This window comes from Acromyrmex echinatior, chromosome 12, assembly GCF_024713525.1.
Source record: "Acromyrmex echinatior isolate Ae372 chromosome 12, ASM2471352v2, whole genome shotgun sequence".
NCBI classification, from domain to species: domain Eukaryota; kingdom Metazoa; phylum Arthropoda; class Insecta; order Hymenoptera; family Formicidae; genus Acromyrmex; species Acromyrmex echinatior.
The window spans coordinates 3,048,215-3,072,494 of record NC_141863.1 but is presented as its reverse complement, the minus strand read 5'-3'; the positions used below and the strand labels follow the sequence as shown (position 1 = coordinate 3,072,494).

Here is a 24,280-nt window from a genome sequence, read left to right as displayed (position 1 = left end):
ACTTTTAATTATTGATTTATTTCATTAGAATCTGTATCTTCACAATCGTAGATAAATGATTGAAATAGCAAATATATTTTATATATATATATATATATATATATATAGACACACACACACACATCTTGTTTAAGAAACGAATTAGTTCTGCTGCGCAATATATACAAATTAATATTATTTACAATATAATTAATAAATTAAATATTAAAGCTCGGTTGAGATAAATCAGTACAATCAATTAATGCTTATTCGAGCCTATTTCGGATCTTTATTAATGCTCCATGTAAATTGTCTGTAAACTGCATTTTGTTAATTTACACGGAGCATTGATAAGGATCCGAAACAGGATCGAAACGTCTGCGTTTATAATTATGTTGATTTAAATAAATTAATTTTCACATTGTCATCCTGTGTTAGCTCGAATATAAGCATTAATTAATTGTATTAATATTATTTAATTAATATTAATTTAATTAACACTATACTAATAACATTAAATAACAAAGAACATCTTTATTTTAGAGCAGACACTCGTGCACATTGATTCCAGAAATTTATTAATCACCATTTTGGAAGATGAATAACGATTATTACTTGCACGCACACGATCGCGCCTGATTGAATCACGTTACATTCGATCAAGGAAGTCTTGGAATGGATGAGAAAGATTTTTACAAATCATCTGTTGATAAAGGAATATTTGAAAACGATACTTCGCTTTGAAGACTATTTTTTTTTCTTTAGCGTCACCATTGCATTTGGTCTTGGACGTTTCAGCTAGTAACTTCGAATCATGGATTTCTTGGAAATTTTGCATTCCATAATGTACCAAAGAACGAGAAAGAACGTTTGATTTCGGATTTTCTCATGAATATCGCGTCAAAGATAGATACTTTCCCGTGAACGCATGCTAGTGCGACCGAACGTCGCAGTGTTGTTCTCCGACAGGAGGCGAATGTAGCAACACTGACTTTTTTTTACAAGGAAGGACTTTTTTTTACTGTTTTTATCATCGCAAGACCTTTTTTTTATTCGTACCTACCTTCCAATGTCGAATTCACGAATACAATGCGCGAACGAATCGATGGTACTCTCCGCCGTTAAAGGAAATTATGCGGTTGGAGGACATAATTGCTCTGTACCGTGTATTATCTTTCTGCGCGTAGTAGTATGTCGGACGAATTGAATATCGCTGAAACAACGAGATTTATGCATCATTGCAGCGACTCTAATATTCGCTGGAACTCGAGACTAGTTAGTTTCAGAGAAAGAAATTTTTTTTTTGTTTCGGCTTTTTAATTTTATTCAACATTTTTATTTTCTTTCAAATTTAATATTATATTTGGTGAATATTGAAAATATGAAATGCTAATGAATGAGATAAAAGACAGAAAAATATAAGATAAATGTTGAGATGGAGGGAGCCAGCATCGATGACATGTATTGTTAAAACATATGTTGTCACCTTGAGTGACTTCTAATAGGTTTGGCGACAGCCGTCGCTCGTTATTCAATATAGAGGAAGCCAGTGAAAACATTATTTTCATGCCGACGAAAACGTTATTTTCTGATATAATTTTTATTTTTATATAGTAATACGTAGGGCTGCACGACTTTCTCCGAATCCGAATCGATTCTCACTCCACTTCCTCCCCTGCCAAGGGGGAAGATTTTCACCCTCCTGTCAAAGGACGCGCGAAGCGATTTTCGAGGGATAACTTTGATAAGGGGGAGGAGGAGGTAGAGTGAAAGTTACGTGACGCCGAAAGTCGCACGTCCCTTGACAGGAGGAGGGTGAAAATCGTTTCGCGTGAAAAAAATTGTATTTCTTGAATTCGTCCACTTATATCTTTCTCCCTATTTAAAGTTATCTGATTCTTGATAAGCAGGGCAATAATTACTAACTTTGACTGATAATAACTTAACAAATAACGAGCGACGACTAAAACCTGTTGGAATTCATTAGGATCATGACATTAACAACATGTGTCATCGACATTGGCTGCCTCTATTTCAATATTTACATACTAGGTGGGGTGAAAAGTAACCTCCTTGGGAATGAAAAAAATTTTTTTCTTATGCAGAATCTCGCCCAAAATATGGCGTGTTCGCTCAGTACTAATCTTTGTAGCATCTGCTAGCTCGCGCACCTTCACTTTCCGGTCAGCCAACACCATTTCATGTATTTTTTTGACATTTTCCTCGGTAACCGCATCGGAGGGCCTGCCGCTGCGGACTTCATCGGTAGTGGAGTTGCGGCCACCACGAAACTCTCGAAACCAATATTTGACGGTGTAATCTGACGGAGTATTAGCCACATAATATTTATCCAACTTTTCTTTTGTTTCCTTCGCCGTTTTGCCTCTCAAAAAATAATGTTTTATGAGAGAACGAAAATCGTTTTCGCAAACACGTCAACAACAATCAGCTCTCAAAACAAAACTAAGGGCAGTATCGCACTGCCACTTGGCATGTCTGCCTAAATATGAACGGACTACAAGGCACCATAAACTTTTTTGCAGTAGTGGCGCATTCTGGCGGTCAAGGAGGTTACTTTTCACCCCGTCTAGTATACAATATTTACTTATATTTTTCTCTTTTATCTGTTAATTAGCATTTCAGGTTTTCTTATAATAAATATCATAATTATCATAGTCATCCTGCTAAATATCAAAGAAGCAAAGTTATCCCTCGAATTAAAACTTTTATATACCTATGTCATAATGTAAATCAATCCACTGCTGTTAATTTCAAACTAACTAACACCCATATTAGTGTATACACTTAGTAAATAATAAACTAAATTTAAGTCAAATTTAATATAAATTAATAATATTAAAGTAGAAGGACTACGAGCCAAACAATAACTTTTTATATTGACATTTAATACAAACATATGTTTATGTTTATCGAATATTAAAAATTATTGTTTCACTCATAGCTCTTTTACTTTATTATTATTAATTTACTATTATTGAACCATATTATTATTTTTGTTTTAATATTATAAAATTGTTAAATTGTTTAACTCCATTGTTTTAGTTAAATTAACTAAATATATTGAATAAGAGCTGTGGCGTGATCGAAATAGAAATGATTTAAAATGTAATTGGATATAATTTGATATTATGAATTTAACAGTGTGTCTTATTAACATTTCATAATAATGAAATTACTAATACGAAGATTTATTATTGACAATAAATTCTATGCAAGAAATTTATTTTCAATTCATCGAATTTGTTTTGCGTTATTTTTCATGGAATCGAGAAATTTGCGAGATGCTTAAAAATCAAAATCCATCAATCCGTCCAATTGAGTTTGCGGCATATCAATTTCCGATAAAAAGGCACATTCGTTATTGATAATCATTTATTACACAATACGTGCTATGCACAGGGCATTCTTAAATGTATTCATTCTTAAATGCATTCATTACGTTCCAATGCATCTTCCATTACTATTTAAAAAATTTTTCATATAAAAACAAATATATACAGGGTAGTATTTGCATGCGTTCGTGTGCAAGTAGAATGAATTTAAATGCCCTATATTATTTTCGCAATAATTTACGACAAATTAATTCTAAAGATCGCCGAATAAACGTGTATCCACCTGGGTTCCCGTTGAATGTACATAGGTCATGACTACTAAACGAGAAATTGTTTGCATTTATTACAGACGGTAATAATTATGCATGAACAGTGAAAGAAAACAATTCCCCATGCTAGGTGGTCGTATCACGTCGTGCGCTTGTATTTAGCGGTAGGTTGGGCGAACATGCGCTCAATTCGGCGATCTATAGTGATGATTGATTTCTCGTAATTTACAAAGATTGCAAAATAATACAGCACTCATTGTCAGTAATTTGCTTTCAACTCATTGCTAGTTTAATCTTCTCTATCTACACGCTTTATTAAACTTACCGGATACTGTATAATTATATAATTATATAATTATGAACACTGTTAAATCTATAGTGTCAAATTTAAGTCGCCACTGCTCCTATTAAATCGTTATTTTATTAAAAAATTGTTTAAAAATTGGCCGAAGATCCTTCTCGTTACCTTAAGGAACACGGCAACACGGAAAGAATGTTTGCTGAAATATCTAAAAATTTTATTACATTTTATTACAATTTTATTTAAATACAGATCTATGAAATAATTTTGTTAAAACTTCAAAATAATTATATAGAAAAACTCAAGTATGAGGAGTAATGCTGCAAGAAAATTTAATAATTTCTAACAACAAGATTGAGTACCCTACATAATTATTTTATCGATAATGCAATAAAATTATTTTCAGATCGATGTAGCTAAATTTTTTAGATACTTTAGTAAAAGCATTTTTTCCGTGAAACAGAAAAAATAGGTTCTAACTAAACTCTACGTAAATATATTAGGCGTTGGAATTAATTCGTAGCGTTTTACAAGTGATGGGAAGTACTTTCATTAATGTATTTTTTAATGCTCATGTGAAATAAATAACATTCTTTCATTTAAAAACGCTACGAATTAATTCCAACACCTAATAATATATACTAAAATTACATCGCTATTTATCTTAAACTTTATGGTCTGTCATTCAGAACCCACTTTTATTGAAATATGTGCTTATGTATGAAATTGTATAGTAACGTGAACTATGTACTAAATATACACTAACATCGTAAAAGCGTATTCTGAATACAGATCTAATTTATTAATGTAGATACCTTTAATTATTATGCAGACTCAATGGCTACCCTCCGAATAATAATGAATGAATGATAATATGATATATAATATATATTAGACGAATTAACAACCTAACGCTAAACAATTATCCGTATTTAGAAATATTCCGTAGCATTTCACACCAATTATTATTAAACACTTCTTTCTATTATCAATCACACCTTCAAATACAAATAATATCGCCGTGCAAAAAACATTAATTTACTCGATCCTACGACAACAGTGCAGAAACAGCGGACGTCTAGTCAACACAACAGTTCCGTTCAAACTGTCGACATTTCTTCAACCCTTGAAACACTTGAGACCATCGTGGTCGAACTGAGAATTGGGACTCACATAAACATGAGGAAGGAGGGCAAAGTGACACAAAAACTAAGGCAAAAAATTACAGTGGTGAGAGTGAATTCTTTCATCGCGTACAACTAAGGACCTCTTCCTACTTGACTTGAAAGTACGTATCTATCTTTGAAACTATACTTTATATATAGTTTATAATACTGAAACTGTAACTGAACTGGCAAAATTTTATGGTTTTTTTCGATTCTTTTTCGATTCTATTTCAATTCTTAATTTTTAATATTTATCCTTGTTCTTAATCTTTGTTCTGCCCGTTCCTTCGTTCAAATCATCAATGTTCAATCCAGTATTACCATCGCTAATTTTCTTAATAACCAGAATGTAAATCTCCTCATATGATATAAGAAATCTGGCGGGATCGCGAGACATATTAAATGTAAACTTTTTTTAAGATACTAGCATTTCTTTTATTTAACTCTTCCTCATCAACATGTTGCAAGAATTTATTCTAAGTCATGAAATTCAAGAATACGTATGTAAACTTTATGTAATAAGTGAGATGTATCTATAAGAATCAAATAAGTTGTAAGAAAAAACTGAGAGAAATATGCTTAAAATAATGTTTACGTAATTTTTATTCAAAGTGATCAATTGATGTCTCTTTTCGACTAGATGGTGGTCAGTCTCGCTACAAATTTGAAATATTTAATGGATCAATTAGAAGAAAGAATTTTACGAACTGACCAGTCAAAAAATGCTTCAAAGCGTTTGCAGCATCGTGTTGACCATAAGAGTGAACGGATAAACACTCCCTCTCCCCCCTCCCCTCTCTTTCTCCTCCCCCTTCCCTTTCTTCTTCTTAATAGAATTCAAATTTAAAGAATAAATAAAATAAAGCAAGTAAGTAGAACCGAAAAAAAAACCGTTAAAAACCGTAATTTTTACAGTTTCGGTTTTCTTTACTGATAAAAAAAAAACCGAAACTGTGAAATCGGAACATTTATTTGATATTTTATTAAACCGGAATCGAAACCGAATCGAAAAAACCTTTCCGCGTCCTTGTTTGAAACTCTAAACGTTTCGAAAATTCAAAAATTTTACCTACAATAAATTAAATGTGAAAAAATGGAATATACATGTATGTATAAAAAATGTTAAAGTATTTTTTTTAAAGCAAGATAACGCCAAAGTTTGCACGATAGCATTTAAATTAATTTGTTACTATGTATGTACATGCCAAGAATGTTTGAAAAACTATCTGTAAAAAATACTTTCTATGTACTGACTCATATTTTTTCATAAATGTTTTTCTCGAAATAAATCTTAATTTAAAACAAATATTATACATATATATATTTTTTTTAAATCTATCATTTTTATAAAACACAAGATATGTATATTTACAGCATAATGTATATTATGTCTCTCGTGTTTTATAAAAATTATATCTTAAACGTTTTATGTGAAGAAACAAATTTGTAGTTCTAATAGCATATAAGGATGCTTCCAGATTATTGAGCCGAACATCGAGCCGCGAATCTATTAATCTATTGTCTATATATTCAATCTATATTCATAATCAATGATTTGATGTTAATCAAATCTATAATATATTCGTTTCGATAATGTGGATGTAAAATCTTTGAATGTGGACACAGGCTCGGCTCGCGATTTGATGTTCGGCTAAATCTAGTAATGCATTATATTGTGACCCGATAAAAAGATCGGAAATCCATACAGAGGTACTGTAAGAAGAAAGACTAGATAGTCTGGACGCACCCTAATAATACACATATAAAAAAATAAATATTAAATAAAAAATATTAACAACAGTTTTGTAATTTAGAAAAATAATTCTCTTGTGAAAATTCTACTATTAAATGAGAGGAATGTATAATAGAAGGATTCGAAGAACACGATTTCATTTATTGTACTCTAGTTCAGTAATGAAAAACTTCAGTCAGTAAAATACTTTAGTCACAAAATATTTATAATTAAATTAATTCACAATAATTAACTTCTAATAATTAGCAATTGCTACATCTTGTTATTATTTGCGTCATGTCCTATAAAAAAATCATCATATTTTTCTCAGCAGAAACAATTCCTTTCTCATTTTATGCAACTAACATGTCATAAACTGCGAATGAAGCGTAACTACAAATACGATTTACAGTCTATACTCTGATACAACATTTATGTTAAATTGAGTATACATTTACGAACGAACACCGAATACGAAAGTTCGTTATTGCTTCAACAAATAGCACAAGTTAAACACTTTGTGTTGCTAATACTGAATCTGATGGAACGCTCGGTGTAATAAAAAAAAAAGCAACAAGCTTACAAACAGAAATATAAATATTCGTTATTCGCATTCGCTACGTGTTCTCATTATTAACATATTTACACGGCTTTCCAGAAAACCGAACAGAAACTTACCTGTAACAGGAAACCGACAGTCGTTTTAGAATCACACATGGCTTCATTGCAAGCTGTACGAGTCCTGCTCGTGTCGCCCGCTTCGATAATCCCAGCTTCCGCAAATCATTCTTTAGCTGAAATAATTATTTTATGATCAGATATTTCAGCATATTCCATACATATTCGAGGTTGCATCAAATTGTCTACCGCCAAATAGAATAAATTTTTACAATATCACTTTCTACACAAGCTGAAGCTGAGAAGAGAACAATGAATTCACAACAAAACAAAAATGCACAATGCTGATGAAAAGACTGTAAAGTGTATAAAAATTGTATTAAAATTGTTTATCGACAATGTCAACATTTCATAATAGGTTAGATTAATACACGTCTTATAGTCTCGCTAGATTTACTACGTAAAATCGGCAATAAACAAAAATTCGCACCTTGACTAGCAGCATACGACGACGATTTTCGTCTCCGTGAAGCCATCTCTTCAACTCGAAGTTGTTAAACATATAAGTAGCCTGCTCCTTGTATTCAGCCATTACCCGCACGGCTAAAATAATTTGTCACTGATAATTCTCTTTTGGATAAGCAAATTTCTCCCCACTCGGAAATCACAGAGCAAGTAATAAATCCTTATTCTCGAGTACAGCAGTTTACACTCACAGTCCAAAGGAACATGGAGGAATTGAGCTACCAGGAAAAGAGCTAGCGAATTCGTACGTGCCTAATCAGTTTGACGATCGGCCAATGAGGTAACCGATGAAAGACCGCGCTAAGGAGACCGTAAGATACGCTGGCGCGATTGTCTTTTCTGTTTTGTTTGTGACTGTCCCTCTCCTCTACTTTCAATTATTATTGTAGATAGACATCCAGAATGTGTCATATACTCCGACGCAGGACGCTTTATTTCTGTTTATTTCTGACTGATCGCTTGTCGAATATCTTCCACGTTCAACTTTCAATAAATTACAAAGACATGTGACAACAATAGAATTCTAATTGTAAAAATTGGAAAACGGAAAGCAAAGTTTCTACCTGAAGGTTTTATACCTGACGATTTTATACCTGAGAAGAGATAAGTTATACCCACCAATGTCCTTCAAGAAATTTTATCGTATCCGAGTGAAATCGTTCAAGGAATGTTGAATGCTATATTCATTTTCTATTTTTTTTTCTTTTCTTTTTTCACAAAATTCCTTTATTTTATTTACCAATAATATTTTCGTAAACTTTTTCGGATTTGTCCAAGGAAAGTAAGTGTTCTTAGCTACAACCCTTTTGGTACGTAAAAGATGCACCTAGCATATATATCTTTTATTTTTTCCAATAAAATTTTATTGAAATGCATCTATATTATACGAAAGTTTGCATTGCAAATTTCGTTAAACTAACTTTTAAATTTTTAAACAATAAATTTTAAATTTTTACTCGCGAACGTTTTCTCATAATAATTTTGCGTTTCACGTGACGCATCACAAATGAATTTGCAACTTGATGTAACTTGAGATTCATCATGGGCGATGCAGTAGGCTCATCATTTCTAACGATAACAAGATTCTTTGCATTTCATGTCTCACTTAAGCTTCTCATATTTCTCTCCTCCCCTCCGTAAAATTTAATATCGTTATGTTATTTAATGTCCCTTCGATAAATTATTCGTATATTATATTTCTCGTAATGATGTAAATGATGTATCGTTTATTCGAAGTTATTTTATTCACCCTTTTCTGCACTGGATATACAGCAAAGAAAGTAATCCGGATTTCGAAACTACCTGCCGATGTTGTTGTTCCTTCGCCGACGCAGATAAATATTCTTTTTTTTTGGTGATTATTTAGCATTTTATAACAAAAAATGAGATAGAACACGATGCGAGCCGCAAATATTCTTGAAGAAGATATTTAGAAATGTTCAGACTAAAATTGTCTCTCCGCACGATCATATCGTATCAGATACTTCTTATATACTAAGCACTGAACGCGTTGAATCACTATTTATACTATTAAATACTACAGACGTATGCAGTTGCACTGTCGAGAAAAATCTGACCTGTAGATATATCGGTTCCGTGTATGTTATCTGGATACTAAATAAACTTCCGATAACTCTTTCGTTTCTTCTTTAATCGGACGACAAACAAAAAAAAAGAGGAGATGAGTCATCAAAGATATGACGAATCATTCCAAAAAGAAACTCAATCATAAAACACAGAAGCGAATATTTCTATTCTTATATACGCATTACTGATATTTTTAGCGCATCTTATTGCAAAAGTGATAATTTAAAATACACAATCGAAATTTTAATCGAAATTTTAATTCTACATTGAATCTCTTTCAACTTCAATTAAACCTTATAAATCTGTTTTTTTTTTTTATTTAAATATTCAAATAGAACTTTTTTAATATTACTTATTCATAGCTTCTTAGAAAATTTCTTTTGAATCTAAAAATAGTATTATACATATTAGTTTAGAGTGGTGATTAATGCCGAGAAGACTAGCTTGAAATGTTAATATATTCTGTTCTGCATAATTGTTTTGCATAATTGTAAGAAAAAAAAATATATATATATGTGTGTATATATGTGTGTGTATATATATATACACGCTCGCGTGTGTATATACATGTGTGCGTTCTTGCGTGAGTGCGTGCTTGCGTGCGCGTGTATATGTGTTTATATATGATGTATGTATGGATGTATATATACACATCATTTTTATATAAACAGCGATATTCATTATCGATTCAATTAAGTTAACCCATATACACCTATTGTGTACGCAACTTGTGGTTAATATATATAATTTTATTTTCATTGATGCGTTTCCTACCTTTAAAAAATATATTGAAAGACAGATCTTCAATGGCTACGTTTAACAAAGAAAGCACTTTGCAACTGTTGTAAAATTTGTCAATACATCTCGTTTATACACTTAAATCCATGAGAAATTAAAGGCAAGAATCAATCATATTAAAAATCCTTATAACAGTTGCAAGAGAGCAAAATTGTTTTTTCTACTAAATGCAATTAATATTTTTAATTGACCTGATTGAGTAAATATATTTAATGAAAGCATTTTCGTGAACTTGGTAACATACGACAGTTATGGTAGATCCTAAGAAGATGAGCGGTCGCCTGCATAGATCGTAAGAAGATTGCATTCAACATAAAACATCTTTTGCAGTGTAACATAAAACATATTTCCCTTGGAAAGGAACCATCCAAGAATTAGTGAAATTTAACGCCTACGAGCCTTTCAAAATTTTTACGACATAATATATGAATCAGGTAAAAAAAAAACATGGACATAATATGTTGCACAACAAACTTGAATAAAATTAAACGTAAATGCATCGATTTTACAAATATAAGATGCAAATAGATGTGCATAATTAAAAGCGAATTTATTTAAGATAAATATTATTGCAATAACACTGATCAATTGGAATTTTTTAGACCACAAACCAGACAAAATAATATATTTGTAGAGAGATATATAAGTTAGCTAATGAGAGTCAATGAGAAAATAAACCGATATGATTAAAGTGAGATTAATATTGTTGACTGTTTCAAAAATCATATCGACTGAAATACTAACCAATTCTCGGTAATCACAGATAACAGATAAATTATTACGAATTTAACTGGGATAATATTTGAATTTTGAACGAAGAACTACATTAATAATAAAAGATTGATTTCTGAAGCGATATTAAAAAAAAAACAATCACGGATTATGTGAAGTACATGATTCTGTAATTATATAATCATGTAAAATTCATAAAGTGAATCGCAGTTTCTTGACTTCATCTATAGTAACATTATTAGTTGTCTTAACGATCTTAACACTTCTTAATTATTTTGTCTCTTTTTTAATAAATATGCACTTCACTCTAACAATATTAATCTCGGCGTTTATATTATTAATATATTTATTCATAACATAAATATAATAAAATTTATTCATATTATTAAATTTACTTTATATGCTTATATGTTTTAATTTGTACTGAAAAGAAGTAAAAATTATGGTCACGTTTACAATTTATTTTTTTATTTAATTGACTAAATGAATAAATTCATTGTACGCATCGATATCAGCGTTAGCTCTTTTTAGTAACTTATATTTCTTTCTTATTAATTTATTCTCAGAGTTTTTTTGTCAAATCATTGTTTAATTCTTATAGATTTTTTATTGCTAAAAGGAAATCCGTTAATGAAATTATTCTATCACTTTTAAAAAAATTAGACTTAAAAGTATTAAAAATGGCATATTGTTTTAGTAATTTTGAGCTAAAGTAGTTCAAAAATATATAAAAAATTACACAGTATAAATAAATTAAAAGAACGAAATTTAAATCTGTGACATCCTTCCGTAAAATCCTTTTGTCAAATTAAAAAAAATTTGTTTATAACAAATGAGACTGAAAAAGAATTATAGAATGACAAAGCAATTTCAATAATGGATTCGTTTTCGGCAATAAAAAACAAATTCGGTTAGATGTATTCAATGCGCACGAGTGCATATTAAAGATGTACACAGATTGACGTAAAGATGCATATTTAATATAAATATAGAAACAGCGATTTAAATATTAAACCACGAAATCCTCAATATATTTTATTGTGTTGGACAAAACATGTACGTCATGAATCAAAATATTTGCATTCGTGGGCAGAGACTTGTAATTTTTTGGCATGTGGAATACCAACACTGGAAAGGAAAAGAATAATAAATGTGGGATTGATTTTTTGTATATATACATACAAATGTACATATAAGTGTAACATGTATTAGGCCTGTACAATTAATAAATACAAATATAAATGAATTATTGAGTTAAAACTGCGAAACACATTCCTGGAGCGCTGTTTTCGCAAATAAACTCCTCCATTAAAATATCTGCATTCAATAATTGTGCAAGCTCTTTATTGATGTGTATTATTGCCACGTTATTTGGTCTTCACAATCCGCGTGTTTACTTTCTATCTTATATGTACATTTCTTAAAAATCACACAAGTTTCAATATTTGTTTCTCAAATCTGACATGTGGAATTCCACATGCCAAATATTTGGCTTGTGAAATTTCTATGCTCTATACAGAACTCTTTAACCATGTTTACATTTCATTTGTGTTAATGTTAAATCTGTATATAACGACTTTGATAGACATCAGTGCACACTAATGCATCCAATTGAATTCATTGTTCAAGGATCATCTTTGTCTAATTTGTGATCTAAATCTATGTGGCATAGTGTAATGAACGTACGTATTTGATATGAGTGTCAAATGATGCGTCAGTCTAAACACAAAGTGCTTAAGTTGCCATTGTGCATTTGGATAATTAGTCTGAGTAACAGTAATTAATTTTAGAAATAATCATAGATGAAAGCCTGTCCATTGATATCCGATGTGTTTATAAAATTTAGAGATTACAGATAATAACAATGTACATATATATATGATGCTATAAACTTGGACTCGTGACATTGGCAAATAATTTAAAACGAAATGGCAAACGACACATGATTATCAGGGCGCAGAAATCAATTTGATTATACACGTATAACATCATAATATACAGCGAATAAGCGATGCCTGCTAAAAATGATAAAGTTTTTATAATTAACAGAACAGAGAATAATTAAAGTTGGGCTCTTGAGATAAAAATTATATATAAACAATAAATGAAAACACGGACAATTAAGAGCCTAAATTCACAGTAATTGGAGCGATTATATATTTCTCAATACTACATATATATAACAAATATCGAACGTTTCGGCTTAATTCAAGCCATCTTCAGCAATCTAGTATAATATAATCTTTTGATGAATAATTCCAAAATATCTTGGTAATCTCGTATAATATAACTTCTTTAATACAATTCAAGTAGTCGCAAATCAAAGTAATCGACTGCAACAAGGGAGTCTCCCATTACCAAATCTGAATACGTAACCGTTATTTAGCTGTTAGACTAAGTGCGAGCTACTGCACTCCATAACTGCACAATGAAATACTATAAATTAAATCACGATGGAAAAAGAGCATCACAACGCCAAGCATCTTTAGCGACATATTCATAGTCAAAGCAGAATCACGTATATAAATTAATATAAAAGATTGATTAATTTATAATATTGAATTGTATTATACGAGACTATCAAGATGTTTTGGAATTATTCATCAAGAGATTTTATAGAGATAGATTGCTGAAGATGGCTTGAATTAAGCCGAAACGTTCGATATTTGTTATATATATGTAGTATTGAGAAATATATGTTGATATAATCGTTCCAATTACTGAGAATTTAGGCTCTTAATTGCTCGTGTTTTCATTTTGTAGAACACAAAAAAACACAAGAGCCATTAGATAATCGCGTGATTTATATGAAAGAAAGATAAAAAGTGAGTTAAACCGAGATTAATTTTTTCTTGGTTTAACTTACTTTTTATCTTTCTTTAAGAATTAGAAAAAAATAAAGAATAAACAGAGATTAGTTAATCTACATTAACGGAAACGGACATAAGGCACGTGATTATCAAGTGGTAGAATGCAACAATAGAATATTTTTATTTTGAGGGATTCTTTTTGTTACAATCTCTTCAATAGAGGAAACATCTATCACTGCATTTCTTTCAATTTGTAATATCGACAAATTATATTAAAATATTATTATACAACAAAAAATGCATAAGAAAGAAAGTAACCATTTTTCGTAGTTATTTGGACATTTATGACTCCATTGTTCAAAATTGCTGTCATGTCACAATCATCATTTAAAAAAATTTACAATTAAAATTACGAAAAGGACTATTTTAGCATATTTTGACATATTGATATATACACTGAAAAAAATATAAATATAATGTTGATATATTATCATTGTTATTTATATAATATTACAGAAATTTACATAGAAATTATAACATATACTATTAATTATATTATATTAGGAGCATGACTTGTATTTTTTCAATATTATTAACTTAATCTAGTTACTTTTAAACTTTTATTTATTAACTTTTCCTTTTTTAAATTAACATTTTTTTATTTCTTTAAATATAATTTTTTTCTATAAAATCTTAAATATCAAAGAGAATTAGTTGAAAAAAAGAGTATTGATCATATGATGGACGCAACTAGAGAGAAGTGTCAGCTGCCAAATCTCAAACTTGAGGATTAATATTTAATTCGAAATTTATTTCAGTCCGCTAATGCCTAGTTGAATGTATTTTTTCCCGAGGGAACACTCGTAATATCCAAAGATGAACGTGGATAATTGGACGAACTTGGGATCTGTATTTAGAAAACGTTATCAGCACTATTGCGACATTCTATTCTTGTTTACGTCTAATGAGCGATACAGAACAAATGATGTAATAGCGCTGCTTTCCGAACATAACCTTAGTTAAATACAAAGTCTATGCTAGTAAAAAATTATTTGTTTGTTATTTTATAAAATTAAAAAATGAAATATTAAACTTTTATCTGATGATTTATATTGTAATTGTTTTGTTATTTAAAGTCATCTATTTTAAGAAAAATTAGGACATTATGATTTAATAAAAGTGTTTTTCAAAATTAATTTTTTATTTAATTTTTGTTAACTCAGTAACTTTTAACGTAACTTTAACTGAATTAGAGCCGGTTGTTCTATCTTTAAAACATAGTTAAGGTAAACTATGTGGTAATTTACTTATTGGATGAACAAAGAATTAAAAGAGTAAAACATAAAAGAGTAAGAGAGTAAGACAGTGAGCTGAAGTTTACCGAAAGATAGAACAACTCAATCTTAGTTTTTTAATCATGCAACTTTTAACGTAATTAAATTAAAAAATAAAGAATTCGGAACTCTTAAGTTTTACAAATACAACAAATAAATAAATAAATTATGCTAATGAGAATTGACACGCAGTTGTCCGTGCGCAACTATAAATTTATATATTAAAATTAATTATGTACAAACGAACATTTCGACTCTGACACTGCCAAGTCTCATTAACCCAATCATTTAGTATTGTGTTTGCAACTAAATTAATTTCTGAGTTATTAACTGGAATTTAATTTAGTTTTAAAAAATATTAACTTAATTATATCTAACTCTGATTATAAGACATATTTACACGATTAGAGGAAAAATATTAATTTTTGTAAAAACGCACAATTATAAATATTTACACTATAAATTAATACGCATAGTAATTTATACGCAATCAAAATACAAATTATGCAATCAAAATTAATATATTTTTAAATCTTTCATGTCTTAAAATTTTTTATATATTCATTAGCGTTAAAAAGATTAATGTAAGCTCTATCAATATCGTAATATATTAAAATGGCAATTCTGACGCAACATGCGTTCTGATACATGTAATGTACATTAATTATAAATGTATTTTTAATTATAATCGACAGAATAAATTTCTTCTTTGAAAGACTGAAAATCCTAACAATATAATTTTGAATGTAATAAATTTCTTCAACATGTCACATATCGTACAATAAACAATATACTAAAATAGCTTTATTTCAATTTTTTCTAAATTATAACGTGACCAACGTGACAGAACAATTTCAATGGGATCATATTAAAAAAAATCTACAGGCATCAGATTACCTTTGGTTTTACGTTGGAAAAAGGATCATTTTTTGTTACAGTAAAATTGCGCAGCCCTGAATTTTCACCCTCACCTTTCAGTGGAATTTTTTCATCACAGCACGGAACCTCTTCATGACATCGATACAACATTGAAACGACATGCGATCTGTATCTCGAAATATCGATACCTTGTGAAATTCGCGACGACATCCCCGACAAACATAACCGCTGATCGGCAAAGCCGACAGCTTTTTCGCGGTGATCCATGACGACGCTGGCTTCAGATGTTTCCGACCTCCATGCGTCGCTCGATCATAAAGCTTGCAGCAATATTTTCTCTCTGTCTTTGCCTCTATCTTTGCCTCGCAACGCACTACTTGGTCTACGTACGCCGACATTGCGAAACGACGGTAACGATACAAATGGACAGTCTGGGCTGATTTGCGCAATATTTGTCTATTATCAAGATCACTTACACCACCGTCGCTAGAGTCGGTTTCTTTCGCGGGGAAATAACCCTCGCTGAGCTTCTTCTTTTTAACGACTATTTACTTAACCACTATTAATGCAATTAATCGTTCATTGATGTAAGCCAACAAAAGAACCGCCAGTCTCGGAATCAAATTAAATAAATAAACAGTAAAAAGATACCAGCGTTACCTATAAAATGTTTACACTGTACGTTTAGACCGCACTCCGCAAAAGGATCAAGAGATCTTATAACGCCATAACGCCGATCACTACGAAACACCATTTTATTCATAATATGATCCTTTTGCGTCACATTCACGTATTAAAATATTTTAGTCTCTTAGATCGATATTCATAGTCAGATATCTTCTATTTAAGATCTTAAACACAATCTTAAGATGTCATCAACTAATCAGAGAGCCTACGTATTAGCATCTCAAGACATTGCCTAAAATAAAAACGGACTACGAATACCGCCCTTAGAGAAGATTGATATCGTTTCGAGTTTACGAAGACAAAAACAAGATTGCTCCGATTGCTAGCTCGCAAGACGAAGCTTGACGAAAGAAATTGGAATTGGCACAAGAAAACGTGACGAGAAGCACCCAATTGACGCCATTAACCGAAACTCTAGAGCAGATATATATTAATGCTATTAACCTTTTCGTTTCTGTAACTCCGACTGTAACCAGCATCCGTCTATGTATCTGTCGATACTGGCTCTGATCAGGCCTGTAACACACGTGCGACTACCTTGCCTGAATCACCTGCACCCGAAGCTAACGCTGTAACAGTCATGCGCAAAACTGCCTGGTACTAGCTCCCCTGGTGAAAACATAATCTTCATATAGGTACCATTAAAATTTCACATGTGTTGAATTTGTGAAGATTTAAAAGAATATTTAAACCTTCTTCAGATTTTACAAGTTTTTTTTTTTTTTTTTTTTTTTGGAAGTCATAAAATAATTAAATCTTAAAATATTTCCGAATTTACACTTTACACATGCATAAATAATTTTAGTTAAAATGTGCACTCTCAGCATTTAGTCACTATTAATATTGTAATAAAAAAAAATAAATTTTAAAAAGTATGGATTCTCAATTGAGAATGAAAACTAATTGTGGTTTTTCGTTTTCTCGCGACGAGATAGAAATCACCACAGCAGACTACATTACTGATTACCCTTGGGTTAAAACGATGTAGCGGTAGGATAACAGAAAAAGCATGGACGTATCCAGGAAAAAAGTTTGGGAGGTTCAAATCCCCGAAAGTTTTTCTTCATTTTTAAATATGAAAAATACAACTGTAACTCTTTTTTTTTTGTTTCATTTATTATTTCCTTTTTCTTTTTATTTAACTTTAGTCTAATATTTTTAATCTTTAACAATGTTCTTTTTCTCAGAGAGATTTTTTTTTATGCTCTCTTCTGATTTTTTTAAATTTCTTTTCTTTTTCTAGAAAAATTATAACAAATATTTTATATCTAAATAATATTAAAATAATATTAAAGAATTACCACATTTCATTTTTAATAATTATATTTTGCCTATTATATTATACTTTCTTCAGGGAAAAAAATAAAAGTTACAAAATGTAATATCTTTCCCATTCAAAATCAGAAACGAGAAGAAAATTCTAAAATAGCCAAAAAAAAAGCGATTGACGCAAAAAATGTGTGTAACAGAATTAATGAATATTCCTTCTCCCCCCCCCAAAAAAATACTGTATACGTCCATGTTACACATCGACACATCTCCATAACAAGCGCCTTGCTCCCAGACGTAACGATGGCAACCCATGTATTATTAGAATAGGTATTACAAGGGCTGCATTTGGGGAGTGTAATCGGAGTTATTGCTTCTTTCTGCCACGTCACTTCCATTGGACACCAAGGTATAACCGTCTTTGGCACTGCAGTGGTAAAAGGGAGAACAATTATTACAACGCATGACAGGGAATCCTATCGGATCTCGATGCTCAATTCTTTTAAAAAAAAAAACGTGCTTCCTATGATTGTTTTTATCTCTTGTGAAAGAAATAATTATTTAAGAACGTGCTTTATAGATCTATTATAAAAACTCTGAAATTTCCGTGTCTGAAATTTTGTGACGCATGAAAACCAATATTTTATTATTGTCTCACTGTAATCATAAAATCATATAAATAATGCATTTTAATTCATTGCATCTACTTCCAGTATTCAATGTATAAAATAATAAGAAAAATGTACAAAATAGTAACGAAACGCACGTGATTAAATAAAGGTGATAATTATAATAACGTGTTATTTTTTAAGGATTTTTTTTCACCAATCTCGGTTAAGCTAATGCCCAGTTTAAGCTTAAGACCCAGTTTCATAACTCATGATTATTTTTTGAACCGAGGTTAGTTTTTAAGTATGAGTTGAATCTGGGTCTAAATGAGCCCCATGTAACCATCGATTATAACTTAATCGAGGTTGATGAAAGAAACCCTAAGGGTTTTGTCTACGCCACGTGTTTCTCATTTGATATAATATGCATTATTTTCATTCGTTCTACCACATATTTTACGAATCTGTCATCGGACACTTGTGTTTGTGAGAATGAGAAAATTACAGACACGTTCGACGTATTCTTTTCATCTTTTCAAGATGTTTCAAGACGTTTCATCTTTTCGGAAAGCTCAGTTTCGGCTCAGATTGACCCAAACCTGATGTTCACAATTTATCATTATGTCGAATGATGCTGCTTCGTGTGTTAAATGCGCCGAATGTGCGGTTTGCGAAAATATGATGTGGTCTGCGAAATTATTTAAAGAAGTTTCGCTTGCGCAATATATACGATTTATGCATATATGAGAGAGTAATAGTTGTATGTTTAATTAACAATTAAAAATCTACGCTTACGATATTGTAACTTTCTCTCTAATATTTCGACGATGATCGAATATGTCAATCAAATATGAAAATCCCGGTAGACGTGTTGTATGTGATATCGTCGTTCCACGATGAATTGTTTCCGACGGTATAGAACGTGATATCGCTGATGCAATATCAGAATTCGCGTATTATTGACAGCGTATTCTCATTCCAATAAAAAGTTTGAATTTTGTAAAATTACGCACGATCTGGTATTATGGAGCCTTGGCGAAAAAACTTCGGTTGTCGTATCGGTAGTTTCTACCACTGGCGATGTCAAGTCAAATTCCGTGGAATAAAGTAGTTTGCTGAAAAAAAAAAATATGTTGATAAAAAGACTTTTTTTTTTAAATAGAGATAAACATATTTTTTTCCGTAAATTATTACCGTGGATAATCATTCGCTTTGAAAAATATCAAAACAATATCTGTGACGTTTTGTTTTTTTTGGCCCAGATGTACTGCGGACCAAACGATAACTAGCAGAACGATCAAAAATACAGTAAACGATATAAACCACTGAGTCAATCTGAAAGCCATAACGAAATTTATCTTCTTGAAAAACGATCTTACAAACGAACCGTCTTGTCAATATCCTGTTTCTGTTATGCTCAACGAGAAAAAGACTCAACTATTTTAAAACAAAAAGTAATCTACTGAGATACGCGTTTGATTGATCTATAGATGTAAAAATATGAGCGGGAATCACAGAGTCTTGCATAACGCATAAGACATGGTGTCGCATATGGTGAGTTCGAAGAGACGCTATTAGCGCTACTCTGAGATTCTTATCTTCGTTGTTTATTAAACGTGAAACAAGGATAGATTAAGAGCCATGACTCACAAAAAAACTTAAGTGGTAAGACGTAAGCGAATTGACCAATCACAATAGAGTCCGTAAAGCCATAACATAAGCAGTAGCAAATCCAACATATTGATTACCTTACGTCTTACTGTCTTAAATTTTTTGTGTGCCATGGCCTTAACACAAATAATGCTAGCGATTCCCCGAATGCACCTATAGTGTATAAAAAAATATATGAAATTCCTTTATTTCTTTCGTTTTCCATGAAATTTATTTTATCTTTTAAGATTCGTACTGATCGATTTTTTAATTCGGATCTGCAATAGGTGTTTTAAGCTTTAAGCTGTAAAAAACTAACCAATTACAGTCGAATACAAGGAGAATAATTGATTATGATCCGTCCATTCCTTATGGCTTAAAAATCTATTGTAGATCTGGGCTTACAGGGTTTCTTATAAGCAATTACCTCAGCTTTACGTCTTAAATCATAAAATGATTAATTAACAATCACAATATAAGAAAATAATTGATTATGATTGGTCAATTATTTATAGCTTGAGTCTTAAAGCTTAGATAATGACTTATTGTAAAAAGCCCATTACGGATAGTGCAACAGCCCTAAAGGCACCTTTGTACATGTCGCAAACTGTTAACTTATGCCGTAGCACGGTAATGTATAAATAATTCTCAAACAGTTGCGCACAATCGAAGAATAGGAGACAGACAGTAGAAGGAATAGGGAAATAGAGAATATGAATTTCGAGCTACTAGAATTTAATGTATTCAACATGGCTTCTAACAGGTTGAAATACACTCTATTCCCCATTCCTTTAATTGTGCGCAAACCTTAAAGCGGAGAGCACAGACTCTTAAACCTTAAACACAATGCGAAGGTAACAGCGATAGCGACAGAGGAATCCAACATATGGGAATGCATATGTCAGTACATAGGATAATATGCACATAATATGCATTCCCGTATATTGGATTCCTCTGTTCCTATCGCGATCGTTATCGTTATCGCTGTTGCCTTCGCATTGTGTTTAGGGCTTTACATAACACATGAAACATAAGAAATTTAACCAATCAAAGTTCTTTATTTTATGGAAAGGAAAGAAACGAAGAAATTAATTGATACATTTCCTTATGCATTACGTATTACGCGTTATGTAAGAGTCTGTGCTCCCCGTTTTGAAACTTAGATAATAGCTTCTTATAGAAAACATTATGCTTTATGTATTGTGCATTATGCAAAAGTCTGTATTACGGCCTTATCAAGAAGGTATATATTATGGAGTTGTTTGGAATCCGATCCGGAATTCTCTAGAATTCTATTATGTTTTCTAAAGGAAACGGAATAATTTCAATCGAATTCCATTCCGAATAATTTCATAATACGTACCAGCAGACCTATTCTGTAATAAAAATTTCATTATTTTGTTATAAGTGTCATTACGCAGATATTATATATATGCAATGATAAAAAAGTTGCGCAACAGTGCATCCTTACAATAAAATTTTTGTTTAAGAGTTACACGAATAGATCTACTGAACTGCATTTGCTGGAAGTGCATTCAGATTCTCGAATATTCGCTACAGCCTCTGCAACCCTTTATCACCCTTCACATGAGGGTTTCCATTAATTCACTCACTCAATTTTAAGCCTGGCCGAATATTTCGTATTTACGTACACAATAGAGAGTACATTTCCACCTCACTTTGTCCGCTCTACCCTTCTATACGCGAAAAGATGATAAATCTCTTGTTAAACAGACCCTTGTTTAACATTCGGAATAGCATAATAAAGTGATATTTTATTCTCGTGGGAATTTAAACATATGCCTCAAACACTTACGCGTTGTAAATTTCATTTTTCATGTAATGAATGATAAAGATATTGAGATAAAAATTATTCAAGTCGAACGCAGCTACAAATTAAGATAATTTGGGATAAATTTGACAGTTCCCTGCTGAAAAATGATGAAATCATGTAATTAAAACATGTTAATTACGTAATGTGTAATGTAAATTACATGTAAATATAAATCACATGTAAATTTAATTTACATGTAAGACATGTAAATCACGTAACCAAATCAGTACGTGATTTTTTAAAATGATGTAATTTGAAAAAAATCACATGATATTATAAACAATTTCATCCATCATGTAATGTTAATTATAAAATTTTATTAAATTTTAAAGAATTGGATGAATAGAAATAGAAGAAAAAAGAGCATGTAATCACGTAACTTTTCAAAATACGTAATTTTAAAATCACGTATTGATTTGGAACAATCCATTACGTGATTTACATACTTTAATTGTATGATTTCATCATCCAACTGTATGACGTGATTTTTTTCAGTAGGGTTTACTCCACGTCTCGCGATGTATATCGTGAAATGTTTGGCATTTGATTAGCGCTTAATATGTGGTATTATTAATGCGCCTGCAATTTACCGAACGTGTTATCGCTTACATCGTTGGCATTTAACTATGTAGACACGGAGATAACTCGTAAACTGCAATTTCCTTGAAAATATATCCATTGAAGAAGATAGATTGTAGGAATCGCAAAAACATATTATCAAAATTTTAAAACAATTAATTTTATGATGAATCTTATTATAAATAAGGCACTACAGTAATTATATAGCATGTATATAGGTATATGAATGTATATTTCCGCTAACAATAAGCTACCTGTTTTTAGAATCTAAATATAATACATTAATTAGAATTTAAATATAATACATTAATTAATCGAGAGTACATAAATAAAATAAAATTTAGGGAATCAAAAAAGTATAGGCTCTAATGATAATAATCAATGGTAGTTAAAAAGCCTGCTGAGAGCCAACTCCAGTTGTAGTTGCGAATTATAATTTATAATATTTTCCAATGCACATATAAAATAAATAACATAGATGTTTCGATCCGAATTTTGGATCCTCCTCAATATTAATGTTGAGTAACGAATGAAATACTGTATTACATACTAGACATTGTTCTGTGAATCGTTTGAAATGCGTTTCCATCGTTAAGGTATCGCTTAACATCAAGAATTGTGCTTAGAACAGTCAAGGTATCGCTTACATCGATACCTCATTATATTCATGACCTACGTACACGTAACATCGATATTCATAGCAATCTGAAACTATCATTAAACCAGGAAGTCTAATGACGTTTCTATGCACCGTTCTCGATGTAAGCGATATCTTCACTGTTCTAAGCACAATTCTGGATATTAAGCGATACCTTGATGACGGAAACGCATTTTAAACGATTCGCAGAACAATGTCTAGTACATAATACAATATTTCATTCGTTACTCGTTAATATTTAGGAGGACCCAAAACTCGGGTCGAAACGTCTATGTTATTTAATTTATTTTATGTATGTGCATTGGAAGATAAATTATAATTCGCAATTACAACTGGCGTTGGCTCTCAGCAGATTTTAATTATCATTGAAAATTTAAGAATATATATATATATATATATAAAATATATATAAAAATTTTGTTTTTATTGAAAAACACCGGATGATAGGCTTCACTTTGAAGCTACCATATTTTATTAGTTATATATATATATATTCTTATATATGTATATCATATGTATAATACCGTATTTTCCAACTAATAAAATAGCTTCAAAGTGAAGCCTATCATCCGGTGTTTTTCAGTAAAAAAAAAATTTTTCTGCATGTATTGGAAAATAAAAAAGATAATAGCTTTGAAATGAAACCCATCATCCTTCATCGGTGAAAAAAAAAAATTTTTTATGTTGAAAAAATACAAAAGCCTACGGTTATATTTCCTTTGGCTATATCCAAGCAGAACAAACAAGTCACGATAATGTTAAAATGAATCATAACGATATTTTAGAATCATTTTTAACATCATTTTGATATTAAATGACTTGTTGTTCTGCTTGGGTATAATGCCATTGTAGCTTTATGTTCACCGTTGTGTTCGCTCGCCTATCCCTTTTTCGCTTTATTGGTTCATTAAA

The 24,280-nt window shown here is 30.8% G+C and overlaps 3 protein-coding genes across 11 annotated transcripts in view; 1 reads left to right on the top strand and 2 right to left on the bottom strand.

Moving 5' to 3' along the window:
* The window catches only part of LOC105153839 (uncharacterized), a 27,562-nt gene extending 10,248 nt beyond the window's left edge, over positions 1-17,314 (bottom strand). Inside the window, exons 1-3 of one of the 7 annotated variants that reach the window (XM_011068945.2) lie at positions 17,215-17,308; positions 7,909-8,021; positions 7,479-7,594 (exon numbers count right to left, since the gene is read on the bottom strand). In XM_011068945.2, coding sequence (XP_011067247.2) covers positions 7,479-7,594; positions 7,909-8,010 — 218 coding nt within the window. In that variant the 5' untranslated portion in view covers positions 8,011-8,021; positions 17,215-17,308. Of the gene's footprint in view, positions 1-7,478; positions 7,595-7,908; positions 8,022-8,134; positions 13,055-16,271; positions 16,291-17,214 lie in introns of those variants that run through there. The other 6 variants (XM_087411751.1, XM_011068941.2, XM_011068944.2 and 3 more) reach the window with 6 other exon arrangements.
* LOC105153838 (cytochrome c oxidase subunit 6A1, mitochondrial) overlaps positions 1-19,776 on the top strand; it is a 33,232-nt gene extending 13,456 nt beyond the window's left edge. Inside the window, exon 4 of one of the 3 annotated variants that reach the window (XM_087411765.1) lies at positions 16,143-19,776. The gene's annotated coding sequence lies outside the window, so the exon portion shown is untranslated. Of the gene's footprint in view, positions 1-522; positions 711-4,962; positions 6,375-16,142 lie in introns of those variants that run through there. The other 2 variants (XM_011068938.2, XM_087411766.1) reach the window with 2 other exon arrangements.
* Positions 18,076-24,280, bottom strand: LOC105153837 (uncharacterized). The gene is made up of 3 exons (XM_011068935.2): positions 19,842-24,280; positions 19,661-19,762; positions 18,076-18,466 (listed from the first exon to the last, which is right to left on the bottom strand). Exons 1-3 carry the CDS (start codon positions 19,991-19,993, stop codon positions 18,373-18,375), a joined length of 348 nt encoding a protein of 115 aa, XP_011067237.1. The 5' UTR covers positions 19,994-24,280; the 3' UTR covers positions 18,076-18,372.

What these genes read in the sequence shown, in the direction of transcription:
- LOC105153837 (XM_011068935.2), bottom strand. Translation starts at nt 19,993, where the DNA reads ATGGCTTTCAGATTGACTCAGTGGTTTATATCGTTTACTGTATTTTTG. An exon ending in AAAGCGAATGATTATCCACG is followed by an intron (nt 19,763 to 19,841) that starts GTAATAATTTAC and finishes TTTTTTTTTCAG; the next exon opens with CAAACTACTTTATTCCACGG. An exon ending in AGGCTCCATAATACCAGATC is followed by an intron (nt 18,467 to 19,660) that starts GTGCGTAATTTT and finishes TTACCACTGCAG; the next exon opens with TGCCAAAGACGGTTATACCT.